Source organism: Hypanus sabinus, chromosome 4 (assembly GCF_030144855.1).
Source record: "Hypanus sabinus isolate sHypSab1 chromosome 4, sHypSab1.hap1, whole genome shotgun sequence".
NCBI lineage: Eukaryota > Metazoa > Chordata > Chondrichthyes > Myliobatiformes > Dasyatidae > Hypanus > Hypanus sabinus.
In genome coordinates, this window is record NC_082709.1 from 82,021,002 (window position 1) to 82,041,034 (window position 20,033).

At 44.4% G+C, this 20,033-nt stretch overlaps 1 protein-coding gene across 10 annotated transcripts in view; it reads right to left on the reverse strand.

Annotated features, from left to right (window-relative positions):
• The window catches only part of spega (striated muscle enriched protein kinase a), a 237,721-nt gene that overhangs the window by 134,564 nt on the left and 83,124 nt on the right, over positions 1-20,033 (reverse strand). For all 10 annotated transcript variants that reach the window (XM_059967544.1, XM_059967547.1, XM_059967543.1 and 7 more), the window contains 2 exons: positions 10,076-10,290; positions 8,445-8,533 (listed from right to left, as the gene is read on the reverse strand). In XM_059967544.1, coding sequence (XP_059823527.1) covers positions 8,445-8,533; positions 10,076-10,290 — 304 coding nt within the window. The remainder of the gene's footprint in view (positions 1-8,444; positions 8,534-10,075; positions 10,291-20,033) is intronic.

Here is a 20,033-nt window from a genome sequence, read left to right on the forward strand (position 1 = left end):
CCCTTTAGGAATCACCCAACACTCCAAGCATGGAGGTTTGGTTTGGCGGAATGTTCTGGGCACTGGTAGTACTATCAAATGTTGAATACTATTGAACGTTTAAAAGCCTGGATGGAATGAATGTGGAGTGCATGTTTCCTATAGTGGGGGAGTCTAGGACCAGAGAGTGTAGCCTCATTATAGAAAGACATCCCTTTATAACAGAGATGAGGAGGAATTCCTTTAGCCAGAGGATGTTGAATCTGTGAATTCATTATCACATTTGGCTGCGGCGACCAAATCATTGGGAATATTTAAAGCGGAGGATCATAGGTTCTTGATTAGTAAGGGCGTCAAATGTTATGGGGAGAAGGCAGGAGAATAGTATTGAGAATCATCCTTGATGGAATGGTGTAGACTTGATGGGCGAAATGGACTAATTCTGCTCCTGTGTCTTACAGTCTTATGATTGTTGCCACTTGTAAAGTGGTGCTAGAAAGTTTGTGAACACTATAGAATTTCTATTTCTGCATAAATATGACTTAAAATGTGATCAGATCTTCACAGAAGTCCTAACACTAGATAAAGAGAACCCAATTAAATAATTAACACAAAAATATTATACTTGTTCATTTATTTGAGAAAAATGATCCAATATTACATGAATTTGTTGGAAAAAGTATGTGAACCTCCAGGGTAATGCCTTTTACAAAAGCTATTTAGAACCATGTGTTCCGATCAATAAGATGAGTTTGGAGGTGTGGGTAGAGCCTCTTCTCTCAAGAAAGATCTGTTATGTGCACCGTGCCTCGATCAAAACAACTTCCAGAGGACCTTCGAAGAAGAGTTTTGGAGATTCATAAAACTGGAAAAGGCTACAAAAGCATTTCTAAAGATCCAAGCGTTCACCAGTTCTCAGTAAGAAAAATTGTCTACAAATGGAAAAAATTCAGTACTGTTGCTACTCTCCCTAGGGGTGGGCATTCCTGCAAAGGTCACACCAAAAGGACAATGTGCAGTGCTGAAGGAAGTGAAAAATAACTCAAGGGTAACAGCAAAAGACCTGCAGAAATCTCTAGAACTTGCTAAAGTCTCTGTTCATGTCTCCACTATAAGAAAAACACTGAAAAAGAATGGGGTTCTTGGAAGGTCACCATGGAGGAAATGACCATTCTCCAAAAACATTGCTGCACATCTCAAATTTGCAAAAGACCATCTGGATGTTCTACAATGCTTCTGGGACTTTGCTCTGTTGACGTATGAGACAAAAGGAACTTTTTGGCAGGAATGCTCATTATTATGTTGGGAGGAAAAAGGGCTCTGCACACCAACACCAAGACCTCATCCCAACTGTGAAGTATGGTGGAAGGAGCATCATGGTTTGGGGTGCTTTGCTGCCTCAGGACTAAGACAGCTTGCCTTCGTTGAGGGAACAATTAATTCAAAATTGTATCAAGATATTTTATAGGAGAATGTCGGTTTAGCAGTCCATCACCTGAAGCTTAATAGAAGTTTGATAATGCAACAAGACAATGATCTGAAAGACAAGAGTAAATCAACAACAGAATGGTTAAAAAAAGAATATCTGTGGTTTGGAATGGCCAAGTCAAAGTCCCGACCTTAGTCCTATAGAAATGTTGAAGAAGGACCTGAAGCAAGCAGTTCATGCAAGGAAGCCCACCAAAATCCTAGAGTTGAAACAGTTTTGTGAGGAGGAATGGCCTAAAATTCCTCCAAGCCGATGTGCAGGACTGCCCAACAGTTACTGGAAATGTTTGGTTGAAGTTATTGCTGTACAAGGGGGTCACACCAGTTATCGAAAGCAAAGGTTCACAAACTTTTTCCAACAAATACACGTAATATTAGATCATTTCCCTCATTACATAAATGAAGTTTAATGTTTTTGTTATTTATTTAACTGAGTTCCCTTTTATCTAGGTTTAGGACTGATGTGAAGATCTCATTTTAGGTCATATTTATGCAGAAATAGAGAAAATTCTACAGGGTTCACAGGCTTTCTAGCACCACTGTACCAAAAGACAGCATACTGTTCATCCAGATCAATTCATTTAGATGCTTTGAGTCAGTAATACTGCTGTAAGATTTTCTTTGCACCTATGCACACATGTACTTCTGCATGTGACAATCAACTTGACTTTGACTTTAAAATCTGATCTATACTAATGTCATTTACCCACATTAGGTCTGTTATGTTCTCCACCTTGGTGATTTACATACTTCACTGAATGTTTCTTAAATGTCATGAGGGTAAGGGAGCAGCTGCAGAACCGCCACAGGAGTCCTTGAGCACTGCAACACATAAACTGGTCCTTTGGCCTATGTAGTCCATGCTAAGCTGTTATTCTGCCTAGTTCCTTCGACCCACACCTGGACCATATCCCTCCAACCCTCCTATTCAAGCACTTAACCAAACTTTAAGAAACACAGAAAACCTACAGCACAATACAGGCCCTTCAGCCCACAAAGCTGTGCTAAACATGTCCTTAACTGAGAAATTACCTGGGATTACCCACAGCCCTCTTTTTCTGAGCTCCATCTACCTGAAACAGGTAGTTGGAGCTCGTCAGCCTGGGAAGGCAGTCCATCTAAGAGAGGGAAAACTCTGTTTTCAAACCTCTGCTGCCTTGCGTCCATACCCACTCATGGGAAAGGCTTCGGGAGTAAACCCTGAGGACAAGTCTGGAGCTGGAGTCCCTAAGGCAGTCCAACGTTGTCTTCAACCTCATTCTGGCAACTCCTGCGACGACTCCGGTGCCAAGCTGTATCGGTCCTTGCCCTTCCCTTGGACAGCATCGGTGGCGTGGAGAGGGGAGACTTGCTGCATGGGCAACTGCCAGTCTTCCATACAACCTCGCCCAGGCCTGCACCCTGGAGAAGACTTTCCAGGTGCTGGTCCATAATCTCGCGAGACTAATGGATGCCATACATATACCCATCCAGGAGTCTCTTAAAAGACCGTATTGTATTCGCCTCCACCACCATCGCCGGCAGTCCATTCCACACACTCACCACTCTGCGTAAAAAACTTACCCCTGACATCTCCTCTGTACCTACTTCCAAGCACTTTAAAACTATGCCCTTGCGTGCTAGCCATTTCAGCCCTGGGAAAAAGTCTCTGACTATCCACACGATTAATGTCTCTCATCATCTTGTACATGTCTATCAGGTCAACTCTTATCTTCCACCACTCCAAGGACAAAAGGCCAAGTTCACTCAACCTATTCTTATAAGACATGCTCTCCAATCCAGACAACAACATCCTTGTAAATCTCCTCTGCACCCTTTCTGTGGTTTCCACATCCTTCCTACAGTCAGACGACCAGAACTGAGCACAGTACTCCAAGTGGGGTCTGAACAGGGTCCTATATAGCTGCAACATTACCTCTCGGCTCCAAAACTCAATCCCATGAAAACTGAAGGCCAATGCAACGTATGCCTTCTTAACCACAGAGTCAACCTGCATAGCAGCCTTGAGTGTCCTATGGACTCAGACCCCAAGATCCCTCTGATCTTCCACACTGCCACGAGTCTTACCATTAATACTATATTCTGCCATCATATTTGACCTACCAAAATGAACCACCTCACACTTATCTGGGTTGAAATCCATCTGCCACTTCTCAGCCCAGTTTTGCATCCTATCAATGTCCCGCCGTAACCTCTGACAGCCCTCCACACTATCTACAACACCTCCAACCTTTGTGTCATCAGCAAATTTACTAACTCATCCCTCCACTTCTTCATCCAGGTCATTTATAAAAATCACAAAGAGTAGGGGTCCCAGAACAGATCCCTGAGGCACATCACTGGTCACTGACCTCCATGCAGAAAATGACCCATCTACAACCACTCTTTGCCTTCTGTGGGCAAGCCAGTTCTGGATCCACAAAGCAATGACCCCTTGGATACCTTGCCTCCTTACTTTCTCTTAAGCCTTGCATAGGGTACCTTATCAAATGCCTTGCTGAAATCCATATACGCTGCATCCACTGTTCTACCTTCATCAATGTGTTTGGTCACATCCTCAAAAAAATCAATCAGGCTCGTAAGTCATGACGTGCCTTTCACAAAGCCATGCTGACTATTCTTAATCATATTATGCCTCTCCAAATGTTCATAAATCCTGCCTGCCTATCAGGACCTTCTCCAACAACTTACCAACCACTGAAGTAAGACTCACTGGTCAATAATTTCCTGGCTATCTCTATGCCCTTTCTTGAATAATGGAACAACATCCACAACCCTCCAATCCTCTGCAACCTCTCCCATTCCCATCAATGACCATTGCCAGAGGCTCAGCAATCAGCAATCTCCTCCCTCGCCTCCCACAGTAGCCTAGGGTACACCTTGTCTGGTTCTGGCAACTTATCCATCTTGATGCTTTCCAAAAGCTCCTGCACATCCTCTTTCTTAATATCTACATGCACAAGCTTTTCAGTCCAATGTAAATCATCCCTTTAACCGCCAAGATCCTTTTCCGTAGTGAATACTGAAGTACTCATTAAGTATTCATTAAGTACCTTTGCTATCTCCTCCGGTTCCATACACACTTTTCCACTGTCACACTCGATTGGTTCTACTCTCTCATGTCTTATCCTCTTGCTCCGAACATACTTGGGGTTTTCCTTAATCCTGCCCGCCAAGGCCTTCTCATGGCTCCTTCTGTCTCTCCTAATTTCTTTCTTGAGCTCCTTCCTGCTAGCCTTATAGTCTTCTCGATCTCTATCATTACCTAGCTTTTTGAACCTTTTGTAAGTTCTTTTTTTCTTGACTAGATTTACAAGTCTTTGCACGCCACAGTTCCTGTACCCTACCATCCTTTCCTTGTCTTATTGGAATGTACCGGTGAAGAACTCCACGCAAATATCCCCTGAACATTTGCCACATTTCTTCCGTACGTTTCCCTGAGAACATCTGTTTCCGACTTATGCTTCCAAGTTCCTGACTGATAGCCTCATATTTCCCCTTACTCCAATTAAACTTCAATTTTCTGAAATGTTTGAATTGAACCCTCATCCACCACTTCCACTGGCAGCTTCTTCCACACTCATTCCACCCTCTGACTGAAGTAGGCCCACCTCAGGTTCCTCTTAAACATTTTATCTTTCATGCTTAACATATGACTTCTAGTCCTGGTCTCACTCTTCCTCAGTGGAAAAAACCTGCTTACATTTACCCTGTGTATACCCCTCATCATCTCCCCTCATTCTCCTACACTCCAGGGAATAAACTTCTAACCTATTCAACCTTTCTATACAAATCAAGTCCTCAAGAGGAATATGGAAGGTTATGGTCCGGGTGCAGGCCGATGGGATGAGGGGGAATAACAGTTTGGCATGGACTGGATGGATTGAAGGTCTGTTTTTGTGTTGTGGTCTCTATAACTCTAGTTTTCAGGTGAGAGGAAGGAAATTTTAGAGTGGATGAGGATTTCAAGATTGTTTAATGCCAATTCCAGTACACATGTGTAAAGGATAACCAAATAATTTTTACTCTGGATCCGATGCAGCCCAAAAAAAACTCTCAATAAGATAAAGATTGTAATATAAAACACAATGAATATAATCAATGTATATGAGATATATTTATATGATCAGAAAGTGACACTTGGCACAGGAGATTAAGTACATAAGGTGACTGACAGGAAATGATAAAGGAGTGGTCATGGGTTGGGTTAGTAGTGGAGATGTTGATCAGCATCACTGTTTGGGGAAAGTAATTGTTTTCAGATGGGCAAGTTTATTTTTACACAGAGAGTGGTTGATATTGGAACTCACTGGTGGAATCAAATAGATACCGTGTTAAAGAGATATTCAGATGAGGCAGAGAAGGATGTGGTCCTAACATTGGACTAGTGAAGATGGTCATGGGCTTGATGGGCTGAGTGGCCTGTTTCCGTGCTATAAATCTCTATGATGTTATTAGTTCTGACAACTAGATTGTGTTCAATGTCTCTGTCCACTGGTTAGAGGCATAAAACCAGGATGAGGGAACATACCACTCCTGTCCTAGCTTCTCTGCATTAACTTCCTGTATCTTTTAGAATTGATTTTAAAGTTTTCTTACTCATTTTTAAAGCTCCCAATGGTCTGGAACTGACATCCATCACAGAATCACATATGTTTTATAATCCTGCTCTTGTGCCCAGGTCTTCTTCCACTGGTCTCTTAAATTTAAACTATCTCCCTCAAAAGATAATTGACAGGTCAGCTTTTTTGAATTATGCTCCAAAATTGTGGAATTCAAAAACTGAACCTAACAGGAAGCTGACTGAGTTGATACTTTTAAATGCCAGCTCAAAACCTACTTATTTAACCTTGCTTTTAACTAACATCTTTTTGTCTTTTTTTTATTTTTAAAATCTTTTTATTGATACATTATTTTCTACAGCTATAAAATGATACAAGACTTCAACCAGTTGATATATATACAATTAATAAAGCTGAAGAAAAAAAACTTAAAAAGAATAATATGATAATGAAAAAAAAACTTTTTTAAAAAGGAAAAAAAAGAACCCCAACTAATTAAAAATAAGAAACCCCATTAACTACAAGAGAAGGAAAAAGAAAAAAGAAAAAAAGAGAAAAAAGGAAAAAAACCCATTAGGAATCAACTCCCAGAGCAATACGTCTTACCATCATATATATAGAAGAAGAATCATCAACCGCCAATTCACATTTATATAAAATAAAATTGGAAGGAAACCATATAATTTAATTCAATTTAAATGATAATATTTGGCAAAAGAATCCCATCTTGTCTCAAAATCAAATCGAGGATCAAAGGTTCTACTTCTAATTTTTTCCAAACTGAGACATAACATTACTTGAGATAACCATTGAATTAGTGTAGGGACAGAGGTATCTTTCCACTTCAATAAAATAGCCCTTAATATGACCTTTGTTAATGAAGATTGGTTGCGGATTCTGAAAATGGTCAATTCTTCCTCGATATGTGCCAGTCACTGTTTAATTCAACTTAAAATTGCTCACCGTTATTATTTAACAAAGGAGAGACTATCCAAAATATTTCTTAACATGGACAATTATTGCGATAGATGTAAAACTGAAGCACCACTTTGTCACATATGTTCTGGTGATGTTCTTCATTAAAATCTTTTTGGAGATCTTTATTTTCTACAATTTCTAAAGCTCTGAAAATTAATTTACAACCTAATACATTGACTGTTCTATTTGGAATAGTTCTGCATCATATTCAGGGTATTACCTCTTCAGACCAACATGTAATTGCATTTGTTACTTTGTTGGCAAGAAGGGCTACTTTTTGTCTTTTATTTTCATGTTAATTTTTATTTTTAATTTTATTCTCATGCTTGCACTCTATCATATTATAAAGATTTTTGAACTATAAAAAAGTGTTCTATAACTAAGTTAGTACTATTATTCATTTTTTTTTCATATCAAGCTGGTAAAACCTGATATGGGCATGGCTGAGCACACTCATCAAGTCAAGTCAACTTTTATTGTCATTTCGAGCATAACTGCTGGTACAGTAAAAATGAGACAATGTTTTTCAGGACCATGGTTTACATGACATGTACAAAAAATTAGACTGAACTACGTAATAAAAAAACCCACAGAGAAAGCTATACTAGACTACAGACCTACACTGGACTGCATAAAGTGCACAAAAACAGCGCAGGCATTACAATAAATAATAAACAGGACAATAGGGCAAGGTGTCAGTCCAGGCTTCGGGTATTGAGTCGTCTGATAGCTTGGGGGAAGAAACTGTTACATAGTCTGGTCATCTCTCAATTGCTAGGAACTTTCAGGCTATTCTAGTGATGTTTAGTATGTATTGTGTATTTCTGATAATTCTTTTGTGTTAGCCGCCTGGTCCCATATTGCCACAAGGAACCCTCTGTTTCTGGGAAGAGGTCTCCAACTCTGAGACAGGCGTTCGACACTTCTTTGTCAATATCTAGTCTGCTCCTATGGTGGGGATGTCTTCCATGGAGGGTCATGCTCTTCTTCTGGTTAACTCTTTCTTCAATAGTGATAACTTCTTCATTTTTCTGGGTTGTGCTCTCATTTAAGTTTAGTGGCGTGTACTTCTTATCAGAATTGCACACGCTCGCACAGAGTGCTGAATCCTGTTTTTGTTGATGGAAGTTCATCTGGCTGTTGTGTAAATGTTTAATATCTGTTATTGTTATTCCTCTTCCTCCTCCTACCCAAGGTAGTGTTAATCTAAGTGCATTCAAATGTAGAGTTAATATTAAAAATGACGATTATTATTATTTCCCCCACACACTTCGGTGTGTGGAAGCTTTCCAATTGGGAACTCTGACTGATCTTGTAAGACTCCTTCATGAGATGCGGTTGACTGCTATAGAATTCCAAGTCAGGGTGGTACATGACTTGGAGGGGTAATTGCAGGGTGTGGTGACCTCAGCCAGAAGTCATGGGGCTCTCACTCACCAGTAAATGATAGGTTTCGGCTCGCCCTGCACGCACACAGTCAGACTAATGTTCTCTCCTTCCACTGCAGTCTGGTTGCTCAAAGGCACCTAAACAAAGATACATAGCATGGTCAGCAGTTGGTGGGACAGGGGTGTGAATATATCAAAGGCCCTCGAGTGGCTAGGCTGAGTGGGACTGAGGCACGGAACAATGGCTTGGCATCTAATATGGCAGCCCTGTTTGAAGGGGAGAGCAGGTCAGTGAGGGTGGGATACAGGAGGGAGACAACCTCCAGAGTGGGATACCAGAGGGAGATAAGTTTTGTGCCCCTTATCTAAGAAAGGATAGGTTGGGATTGAAGAGGGTCCAGTGAATGTTCACTGGGATGATCTAAGGAACGAAAGAGTAAACATAAAAGAAGCTTTTGATGGCTCTGGGCCTGTACTCGCTGGAGATTAGAAGAATGGGGGAGGGGGGGGAAGATGGCGGAAGTTGCGGAGAATTTGCTGAACGCGGAGGCTGGCGGAGTGCTAGGTGAGGACAAGAGAAACCCTATCCCTGATAGGATAGCAGGAGAATGGGCTGAGAGCAGACGTAGGTAAAATGGAAGAGATGTGGTTAAGGGCAGTGTTGATGGCGGGGGAAAGAAAGCCCTGTTCTTTGAAGAAGGAGGACATCTCCTTTGTTCTGGAATGAAAAGCATCATCTTGAGAGCAGATGCAGTGGAGGCAGAACATTTGGGAGAAGGGGATGACATTTTTTCAAGTAATAGGATGGGAAGGGGTACAGTCCAGGTAGTTGTGAGAGTCCATGGGTTTTTAATGGACATCAGTAGATAAGCTGTCTCCAGGGATAGAGAAAGGGGAGGGAAGTGTCAGAAATGGACCAGGTAAGTTTGAGGGCAGGATGGAAGTTGGAGGCAAAGTTGATGAAGTCAACAACATCTGCAGGAAGCAGCATCTATGCTTCAGTTGTGGGGGCAGAGATCTCAGGTACATTTAAGGCCAAGTTAGATTACTAATCAAAAAGGAGATGTGGGGTGGGGGGAGGGTTAGATTGATTTTAGAATACTGTAGGTTAAAAGGTTGGCACAACAGTGTGGGCTGAAGGGCTGTATTGTTCTGTAATGTTCTACTCTTGGCAAGAGGACAGGGAAGTGGATAAGGAATGCTAGACTGGCTATAAATTGAAACTGGAATTAGAATTGGTTTATTATCGTCAAGAATAGAGATACAGTGAAGAGCTTGTCTTGCATACTGTTCATACAGACCAGATCACAGTGCACTGAGGTAGAACAAGGTAAAGCAGTAATAGAATACAGAATGAAGTGTAACTACAAAGACAGTGCAGTGCACATAGACTATATTGTACGGATGGCATGGTTAGTGTAACAGTATTACAGCGCCAGTGACCCAGGTTCAATTCTTCTGCTGTTTGTAGTGAGTCTCCCCGTGACTGCGCGTGCTTTCTCTGGGTGCTCCAGTTTCCTCCCATATTCCAGAGACGAACGGGTTAGTAGGTTAATTGGTCAATAAACCCATGGAGTTCTGGGCTGGGTTCAAGGTGGTGAATGGACTCTTTCTGTTCCTACTTCTCACCTCTCCTCGTCTGAAGTTCTGCACAGAATCCCAGGCCCAGACGGTACTCACCTCAAAGGTGGGCGGGGCTTTGAAGTGGCTTCTGATGACAGTCTGCCGCTCATCTGCACTTCGCTGCCCTTCCGCCTCGGGTGGCGGCACAGCCTGCCTGCCTTTGTACGCGAGGTCACCAGGCTCCTCCAAGGGGCTGAGGTACTCCTCGTCCGAGGTGATGGGGCTGTAGAGCTCGGCCGGGATGGGTTGGGATCGAGAGTCAGTGGTGGAATCTGTAGTGAGAGAGAGACGGATCTCAGGATCAGATATGGCCATAACACCACTGCACAGAAGCAGAATGAGGCCACTCAGCCCATCGAGTTTCCCTGCCATTCCATCATGGCTGATTTATTATCCCTCTCAATCCCATTCTCTTGCTTCCTCCCCATAACATTTGATGTCCTTACTAATCAATCTCCACTTTAAATATATTTAACCGTATCTGGCACTGAATTCCACAGATTCACCACCCTCTGGCTAAAAAGATGTTCTAAAGGACATTCTTCTATTCTGAGCTTGTGTCCTCTAGTCCTCCACTTCCCCACTGGAGGAAACATCTTCTCCACATCTACCCTATCTAGGTCTTCCAATACTCACTCGATAGGTTTCAGTGAGATCTCCCCCAAATAGGGCCATTTTGTGTGTGTTACTCTGGGCTTCCAGCATCTGCAGAATCTCTTGTGCTTATCAACTATTACCACCCATGTGGTACATTACTATAATAATTGAGTGGCTGCCCCTCCCTCTCCATCTGCAGAAGAACCCTACACTGTGGTGGGAGCCACACCTGTCACAGTAAGGCTCTGGTGCACAGGTTAGTTTGTATCCTGAGATCCAAGTTGCAGGCCTCGGCTGAGGGACTCTTGGCCAATGAGCTACTTCTGGGCTGGGCTGGAGCAGTGACAGGTTTTATTTCTAAACCATCTTTAATATAGTAAAAGATCCCAAGGCACTTCACAGGAATGTTACTGAACAACATCCGACACCAGGGTACGGGGCAGAGTTGGAGGGGAGCGATAAGGGGTGGGAGGGAGGAGTGAATTAAGGGGAGAAGTGGTGGTGGGGAGTGGATGGGAGTGAGGGTGGGGGAGAGAGGGATGGATAGAGTAGGAGGAAAGGAAGAGAGGGGAAGGGGAGTGTTGAGTGTGAGGAGGCTTTGGCAAAGGTGGATAAGCAAGGGGATGGAGGCAGGACACAAAAGGAGAGATGGGGACAGAGGGACAGTAGAGAGGTAACAGTGGAGAATTGGGGGATAGATGTAAAATATACAGGATGAGAGGGAGAGAGAGAGAGATGGGATTAGAGAGGACAGAGAGGATACAATAGAGTTAGAGAGGTGGGTGTTTGGTTATTGCAGTAACAACGACACACCATTCGTAATCTTCAAATCCCTCAGACGTGGCATTAACTTCGTGTCTCTTGGAATCTGTTCCTACCGGCTGTGGTGTTGGGGAGAAGCCAGATGAAGACAGCACAAGCCAATTCCTCTGTCCGTAGTTAGTATCGTTCAGCCATCGAGGGGCTGAGCTGTGGAGCTGGGGCGAACGCTCAGCCATCCAATAGACTGGCACACATCCTGTCCAGCGAGGAGGAGCCAGCCCAGTGATCCCAGCTAGGCGACGCCATCCTCCCAGGATCGAGGAAGAGAAAATAACAGGGTTTCCCAATGCTGAGCTGGGAGGAGATGGCACTAACGATTGCCGGGAGTATTTGGGTCAGCACTTGAAAAGTACCTCCTCCACCTCGCAGAGGAGGGGATGGGAAGGTGACTCTGACACAAGGACTCAGCAGAAGCCTCTTACCATATCCCGCAAACAGAGATCCTGACTAGAGGGTGAAGAAACGTCTGTAGAGATCTGTTAGCAGCAGGGATAAGGAATGCCGGGCATGTGACAATCTTTATTTAGCACCCAGTACAATTACAGTCACTGGTGACTCTTCCACCGCTGAACTTCATGGTGGGAGGATCGAAGACAAGTGTAAAGGATTTTAGTGTAGTGATACAGAACCCCGGTGAAATACACCTGGGGTACTGTGGACAGCTTTGGTCTTCCCTCAAGAAAGACGTATTGTCACCAATAACTGGACTCTGTAAACTTGAACTCATTCCTCAATCACACCTCATTTAATATAAAACATAGAGCATAAAATATACAATATAAAACTCTATAGGCCCCCCTTTGGTCCACAATGTTGTGTCAATCTTTTAACCTACTCCAAGATCAATCTAACGCTTCCCTCATACATAGCCCTCCATTTTACTATAATCCATGTGCTTATCTATCTGCCCCCAATTATCTGCCTCTACCAGAATCAGAATTAGATTTAATGTCACTGGCATATGGTGTGAAACTTGTTGTTCTACGACAGCAGTACAGTGTAATGCATAATAAAGGATGTGATGCTGAGGCTTTATAAAGCACCGGTGAGGCCTCACTTAGAGCATTGTGAGCAGTTTTGGGCCCCTTATCTAAGAAAGAATGTCCTGACATTGGAGAGGGTTCAGAGGAGGTTCACGAGAATGATTCCAGGAATGAAAGGGTTATCAGATGAACAATGTTTGATGGCTTGGGTCCTATACTCACTGCAATTTAGTTGGGGGGGGGGGGTAGGGGGAACCTCATTGGAACATATCGAATGTTGAAAGGCCTAGATAGAGTGGATGTGAAGAGGATGTTTCTTATAGTAGAGAGTCTAGGACCAGAGGGCACAGCCTCAGAATTGAGGTACGTCTACTTAGAATGGGGATGAGGATGAATTTCTTTAGCCAAAGGCTGGTGTATCTGTGGAATTTGTTGCCACAGGCGGTGGTGGGGGCCAGGTTATCGGGTGCATTTAAGGCAGAGGTTCTTGATTAGTCAGGGCGTGAGGAATTATGGGGAGAAGGCAGGAGAATGGGGTTGAGAGGGAAATGGATCAGCAACAATGAAATGGCAGAGCAGAATTGACGGCCAAATGCTTAATTCTGCTCCTATGTCATATAGTCTTATAAAAAATATAAATCATAACAAGAAATAATCAGGTTTTTAAAAATTAAATAAGTAGTGTAAAACAAGAGGGAAAAAATAGTGAGTATGTCTGGCAGGGCGTTCCATAGACCTGCCTCTCTGTGTTTTAAAAAAACATCTGACATCTCCCCCACCCCACCCCCATAGCTTCCTCCAATCTCCTTAAAGTTATGCCCCCTTGCATTAACCATTTCCACCCTGGGAAAAAGTCACTGACTGTCTACTCAAACTGTGTCTCTTATCATCTTGTGCAGCTCTATCAAGTCACCTGCAAAGAGAAAAGCCCAAGCTTGCTTGAACTATTCTCATAGGATGTGCTCTCTGGTCCAGGCAGCATCTCTGCAGCTTCCACATTCTTCCTATAATGAGGCGACCAGAACAGAAGGCCAAAGTGTGGCCGAACCATGGTTTCAATGATGATGTAACAGACTGTGGCTGCGCTGATGCTGGGTGTGGTGTCTGAACAATTTCTCGTCTTTTTTATGAGGTGAACAGCTCATGGCCCTTGCAACTTATGAAGGTTGGTTTTCTTTGTCACATGTATATTAGAACGTACAGTGAAAGGCGTTGTTTGCATCAATGGCCAACACAGTCCGAGAACGGTACTGAGGACAGCCTGCAAGTGTTGCCATGCTTCTGGTGCCAACGTAGCATGCCCACAACTTACTAACCCTAACTGAACGTCTTTGGAAACTGGAACTGGGAAGAAAATACAAACTCCTTACAGACAGTGGCAAGTATTGAACACTGACTGGTGTTTGCTGGCGCTATAAAGCATGGTGTTAACTGCTATGCTACATGCTGTTTGCCTGCACTGCACTTTCTCTGTAAATGTGACACAAAATTCTTCATTCTGTTTTCCTATTTGTTACTTCAATCTATTTATGTAGAGAATTAATTGTCTGCATCTCAGTAGAGGTGACACTAATAGACCAAGTACCAATACCAGTTCTGGTCATCCCTCTACACAGGAAGGGAGTGGAGGCTGTGGAGAGGATTCAGAAGAGGTTCAACAGGATGCTGCCTGGATTAGAGGTTATGACCCATTGGTGGCATGGTAGTCTCGTGGTGAATGCAAACCTTTACAGTGTCAGCTGTAAGATCAGGGTTCAATCTCACCACAACCAACTTGCACAGTTTGTCTTTTGCACATTGTTTAGCAGTCTTCGTTTGTGTGTAGTTTTTCCATTGATTATTATATTTCTTTGTTCTACTGCGAATGCCAAAAATAAAGCATCTCATATATGGTGACATATATGTATTTTGACAATAAATTTACACTGAACTTTTGAATGCTCACATTTCCTACCGCCTCAGTAAAGCAGCCAGCATAATCAAGGACCCTACCCACACTAGGTGAGTGCAAATCTCTTCCTTTCAGCTACAGTACGTTGCAGTAAGGAAGCCACATTGGTCAGCATGGATGAGTTAGGCCGAAGATCCCATTTCTATTTATGCCCTAATGCTCACAGTACACAGTCCTCAGCCAACAAAGTTAAACTCTCCATTTCCACTCCTCCATCTGAAAACTGTTCCAATTCCCTGTCTCCTGCCTTCTGAGCTGAAAACTCTGGATCAATCTCCTTGTCACTCATTATAGATTCTGCCTCCTGGTATATTGGAACAGTTGATTTTTTTTGCAGCATCTATGGAAACAGATAAACTTGCTGAATTTCTCCAACATTTTGTGCATGTTGCTCAAGATTTCCAGCATCTGCATAATCTCTTGCTTGTGCTAAAGTGGTTGAGGAGACATGAGTAAACACGAGGCAATCTGCAGATGCTGGAAACTCAAACAACACACACAAAACACAGCAGGCCAGGCAGCATCTATGAGGAGAAGCACTGTCGACGTTTCGGGCCGAGACCCTTCGTCAGGACTAACCAAAAGGAAAGATAGTAAGAGATTTGAAAGTAGGAGGGGGAGGGGGAAATGCGAAATGATAGGAGAAGACCGGAGGGGGTGGGATGAAGCTAAGAGCTGGAAAGGTGATTGGTGAAAGTGATACAGAGCTGGAGAAGGGAAAGGATCATGGGACGGGAGGCCTCGGGAGAAAGAAAGAGGGAAGGGGGAGCACCAGAGGGAGATGGAGAACAGACAGGGTGATGGGCAGAGAGAAAGAAAAAAAAACAACTAAATATATCAAGGATGGGGTAAGAAGGGGAGGAGGGGCATTAACAGAAGTTAGAGAAGTCAATGTTCATGCCATCAGGTTGGAGGCTACCCAGACGGAATATAAGGTGTTGTTCCTCCAATCTGAGTTTGGATTCATTTTGACAGTAGAGGAGGCCATGGATAGACATATCAGAATTGGAATGGGACGTGGAATTAAAATGTGTGGCCACTGGGAGATGCTGCTTTCTCTGGCGGACTGAGTGTAGGTGTTCAGCGAAATGGTCTCCCAGTCTGCGTTGGGTCTCATCAATATATAAAAGGCCACACTGGGAGCACCGGACGCAGTATACCACACCAGACGACTCACAGGTGAAGTGTCGCCTCACCTGGAAGGACTGTCTGGGGCCCTGAATGGTGGTAAGGGAGGAAGTGTAAGGGCAGGTGTAGCACTTGTTCTGTTTACAAGGATAAGTGCCAGGAGGGAGATTGGTGGGAAGGGATGGGGGGGGGGGGGGAACGAGTGGACAAGGAAGTCTTGCAGGCAGCAATCCCTGCGGAAAGCAGAAAGAGGGGGGGAGGAAAAGATGTGCTTGGGAGAGGGATCCCGTTGGAGGTGGCGGAAGTTACGGAGAATTATACGTTGGACCTGGAGGCTGGTGGGGTGGTAGGTAAGGACAAGGGGGACCCTATCCCGAGTGGGGTGGTAGGCGGATGAGGTGAGGGCAGATGCGCAGGAAATGGGAGAGATGCATTTGAGAGCAGAGTTGATGGTGGACGAAGGGAAGCCCCTTTCTTTAAAAAAGGAAGACATCTCCTTCATCCAGGAATGAAAAACCTCAACCTGAGAGCCGATGCGGCGGAGATGGAGGAATTGTGAGAAGGGGATAGCATTTTTGCAAGAGACAGGGTGGGAAGAGGAATAGTCCAGGTAACAGAGAGTCTGGTGAGCAAGTCCCTTGGGGTTAGCTGCTAGAGTTCCACACTGCTTGGGCACCTTCTTGGCTTGGGAAATCACCTCCTGATTGGGAAAGACCTTCTCTTTCTAGTTTCAGCACTCCCCTGACTAGATAGGGTCAGGACTCGCAGTCCTGTTAGCTGGATCTGGCTTGTCAGTCCCTGAAGGCAGGACTGGGTCTCCTGAAGGCTCCAGGTTAACCCAAACCAAAGTCTTCCCCCTCATCAGCCACTAGTTTCAGAAGAGTCTGGGGGCCAGACACCAAGTCGTAAATATACCTGCTTGCAATGACTGGACCACTCAGTGAACCTCCCTTCCTCCCGTTCACAGAAGGGCTATGCTGGGACAGCTAAGGGTGCCCGAGGGTCAGTGGTATGTGAGGGGATATAGAATCAAATATCGTCTGCATGATCCTCTACCCTCATCTGCAAAAGCAACGTTCGGTGCGGGATCTGCCCGGAACCACGCAGCCTAAGCAATTGTGGGCTTAGGCTGGCTCAATTCCTGTAGAGGTATGGTGAACTGACTGGTGGTCCCCAAGTCCAGGAAACTACCAGCTCCCCCAGAGTCCAGAAAAGCATTCACATCTCGCCAGTTCTTTCCTCAAGAGATCTCTGCCTTCAGCGTGACACCAGAATCAGTAAGGTTAGGAGTGGTGGCTGCTACTTTCACAGTCACTGGATAATCTTAGCAGTTCCCCCATTAACTGCAGCTTTGGAAATGCAGCCCGCAGGTGACCTGCTTCCCCTCAGTAATAGCAGGGACCTCGACTCCGACGCTGGAACCGCTCATCACCTGCCAATCTGCCTGGATTTGACAGGATCTTCAGCAGGGAACATTGTCTGAGGTTGGGAAGAGGAACTGAGAATTATTGGGGCTGGGTTTGAGCTAGCCCTCTTCAAACTCTTGAATTAGTCCCACTTTCACTCTGCCAGGCTATTATCGGGGCAGATGGACTAGTTGATCTAAATCAAATCCTCCAAATCCTCAACTGGCTCTCCAAATGCAAAGGCATCCTTTAATTTACCTCGGAGTCTGTGGCAGTACAGAGTGGCCCAGTCCTCTCTGTTCCAGCCACTCTCTTCAGCCAAAATCCAAAACTTGTTGGCGGTCAGCTGCTGACCAACTGTCCTGACCCTCCGTCATCAGACCGTCTAAGGCTCAGTTTGCTCCACCGGGGAGATGAAACACCCTCCTCATGTTGGCCATCAGAACTCCTCCGAATCCAAACAAATCTCTGACCTTCACTTCCAATATGCAATGGCCCAGGTCAGGAGAGAGATCCCAAAGGACGCCTTTCTGCACTTTGAAGGGAACTGGGCCGGCTGGAGTGAGGAGGAAACCTGAGCGAGAGCCCGGGTCGCTACTGACGCTCTCCGGGGTCGACTCCGCAGAGCAACCAGCAGCCTCACCCTTGCAACTCTGGCTGCCTCCTTGCGATAGCTGGCACACGACAACCTGAAGGTCATGCATCTCCAGGCTTCCTCGTCATGGCCGGACTCAGCTGACTAAATACCCCACTGGGTCCACGTTAGGCTTAATCGTGCTGTGACGAGAGACCCAGGCGAGGACGGTTAGGACCCAAGTGCTGGAGTATCCAAGACTAGAATCTACACACGAATCAAGTCTAAACCAAGACAGGGCTCTAAACTAGATGCTCGATGACAATCCAAAGTGAGCTGACGACTGAGCACAGTTCAGATGCTCTTTAAATATGAAAATCCTGGTGCCAAAACATGGTTGCCAATTAGCTGGACTGGCATGAATCTTTAAAGGGGCCACACCAGCTATCTATATTCCAGAGAGTCAGAGCATCTAGACTGGGAGATGGCACGGTTGGGTGTGTTTCTTTGTTCTTGTAACATTTAATAAAATGGTTGTAATCATTCAGTTTTATGTCTCATTCTTGACTTCTAAAGAACCTCTGGATCAATATCATGAGATCCAACAGCCTTTGTTATTTGGGGAATTGAGTTCAAGAGCTGTGAGGTAAAATTCTGGTTAGACCACACCTGGAATAATGTGTTCAGTTCTGGTCTCCTCATTATAGGAAGGATGTAGAAGCTCTAGAGAGGGTTCGGAGGAGATTTACCACAGGATGTGGCCTTGATTAGAGAGCATGTCTTATGAGGAGAGGTTGGGTGACCCAAGGCTCTTCCCTCTGAAGTGAAAGAGGATGAGAAGTGACTTGATTGATAGTGGTATACGAGATGAAAAGAAGCTTAGATAGAGTGGACTGTGAGAGATATTTCCAAAGGGTGGAAATGGCTACCAGGAGGGCGTAACTTTAAGGAAATGGAGGAAAGTATATGGAGGATGGGTCAGAGGTAGGTATTTTGTACACAAAGAGTGGTGCGCTGCCTTGGCTGGTGGTAAAGGCTCTATTGATCCTAGGTCTGGAAGAAGAAGCTCAGCCTGAAAAAGCATTTCAGGATGGATATTGTATACATTTCTCTGACATTAAATGTACCTTTGAAACCTATTTGAATGCTAACTGTTTATTTCTCTCCATAGATTCTGCCCGAACTGCTGAGTTCATCCTGCATTTTGTGTGCATTGATCTAGTTTATAAGCTGTCCTTGAGCTTGTTATCAGACTCTTGAACAGATGGCTCATAGGTTAACATATGAACTTTTAATCACTTAATCATTGCCTGCCTGAGTTACACTCTCTATAACACTTTATTCTGCACTCTATTTCCTTTTACTATTTCAGTATGGAATGATGTGTCTGGATGGCAAACCTAGCAAATGTTTTCCACACACAATGCTGGAGGATATCAGCAAGTCAGGCAGCATCTGTGAAGAGGATAAACAGTCAATGTTTTGGGCCAAGGCCCTTCATTTTGCCACTGTATTTTAGTCCACAAGACAAAACTAAACCACTATGAGGAGTCTTGGGCCCCATATCTAAGAAAGGATGGGCTGGCATCAGAGAGAGTCCAGAAGAGGTTCACAAAAATGATCCCAGGAATGAAAGGGTTAATGTAGGAATGTATGAGGAACATTTGATGTCTCCAAGTTTGTACTTGCAGGAATGAGGAAGCCCCTCAATTATTGTAGTAATGTACCAACTGGGGGTCGGGGGGTATGGGGGTTGGTTACATAAACACAAGAGATTCTCCAGATGCTGGAAATACAGAGTAAAACACAAAATGGCCGTCTCTACTTTGGGGGGGGGGGGTGGGCAGGGATACTCATTGAAATCTATTGAATATTGAAAGGCCTAGACAGAGTGGACTTGCAGAACAGATATGAGGAGGCATTTCTTTAGCCAGAAGGTGATGAATCTGTGGAATTCATTGCCACAGATGGAGGTCAAGTCATTGGGCATATTTAAAGTGGAGGTTGGTAAGTCCTTAATGAGTAAGGGTGCCAAAGGTTACAGGTAGAAGGTAAGAGAACGGAATTAAGAAGGATAATAACTCACCCATGATGGAATGGCAGAGCAGACTTAATAGGACAATAAATTCTGCTCCTATGTCTTATGGTCTGGTATCATACAATTCCTGGCAACATTATACACAGCTCTCCATGAGGACCACCATCTTGTTGAGAGGTTTGGAGGCTTGCTTGCCTCAGTTGGCTGGAGTGAGGGCTTTATGCTTTGGCTCTTGGTAGGGTCACCCATGATAAATATGTCAAAGGTAGAGGCCAGACTAAGACTGCCACAATGGTCCTCCAGGTTTGAGGGTTCAGCTCAGCGCCAACAACTCTGACTGATAAAACCAGTTATGCAAGCAACAGTGAAGAATCCTTCTGCATCTGAGTGGCCAAGGGCTGCCCTAAATGCAAGCAAGTAAGTTATACACAGCAATGTTGAAATTCTGAGTTGGGGATCACACACAGAATGTTAGAGGAACTCAGCCCTGATGAAGGGTCATAGCCTGAAGCATTG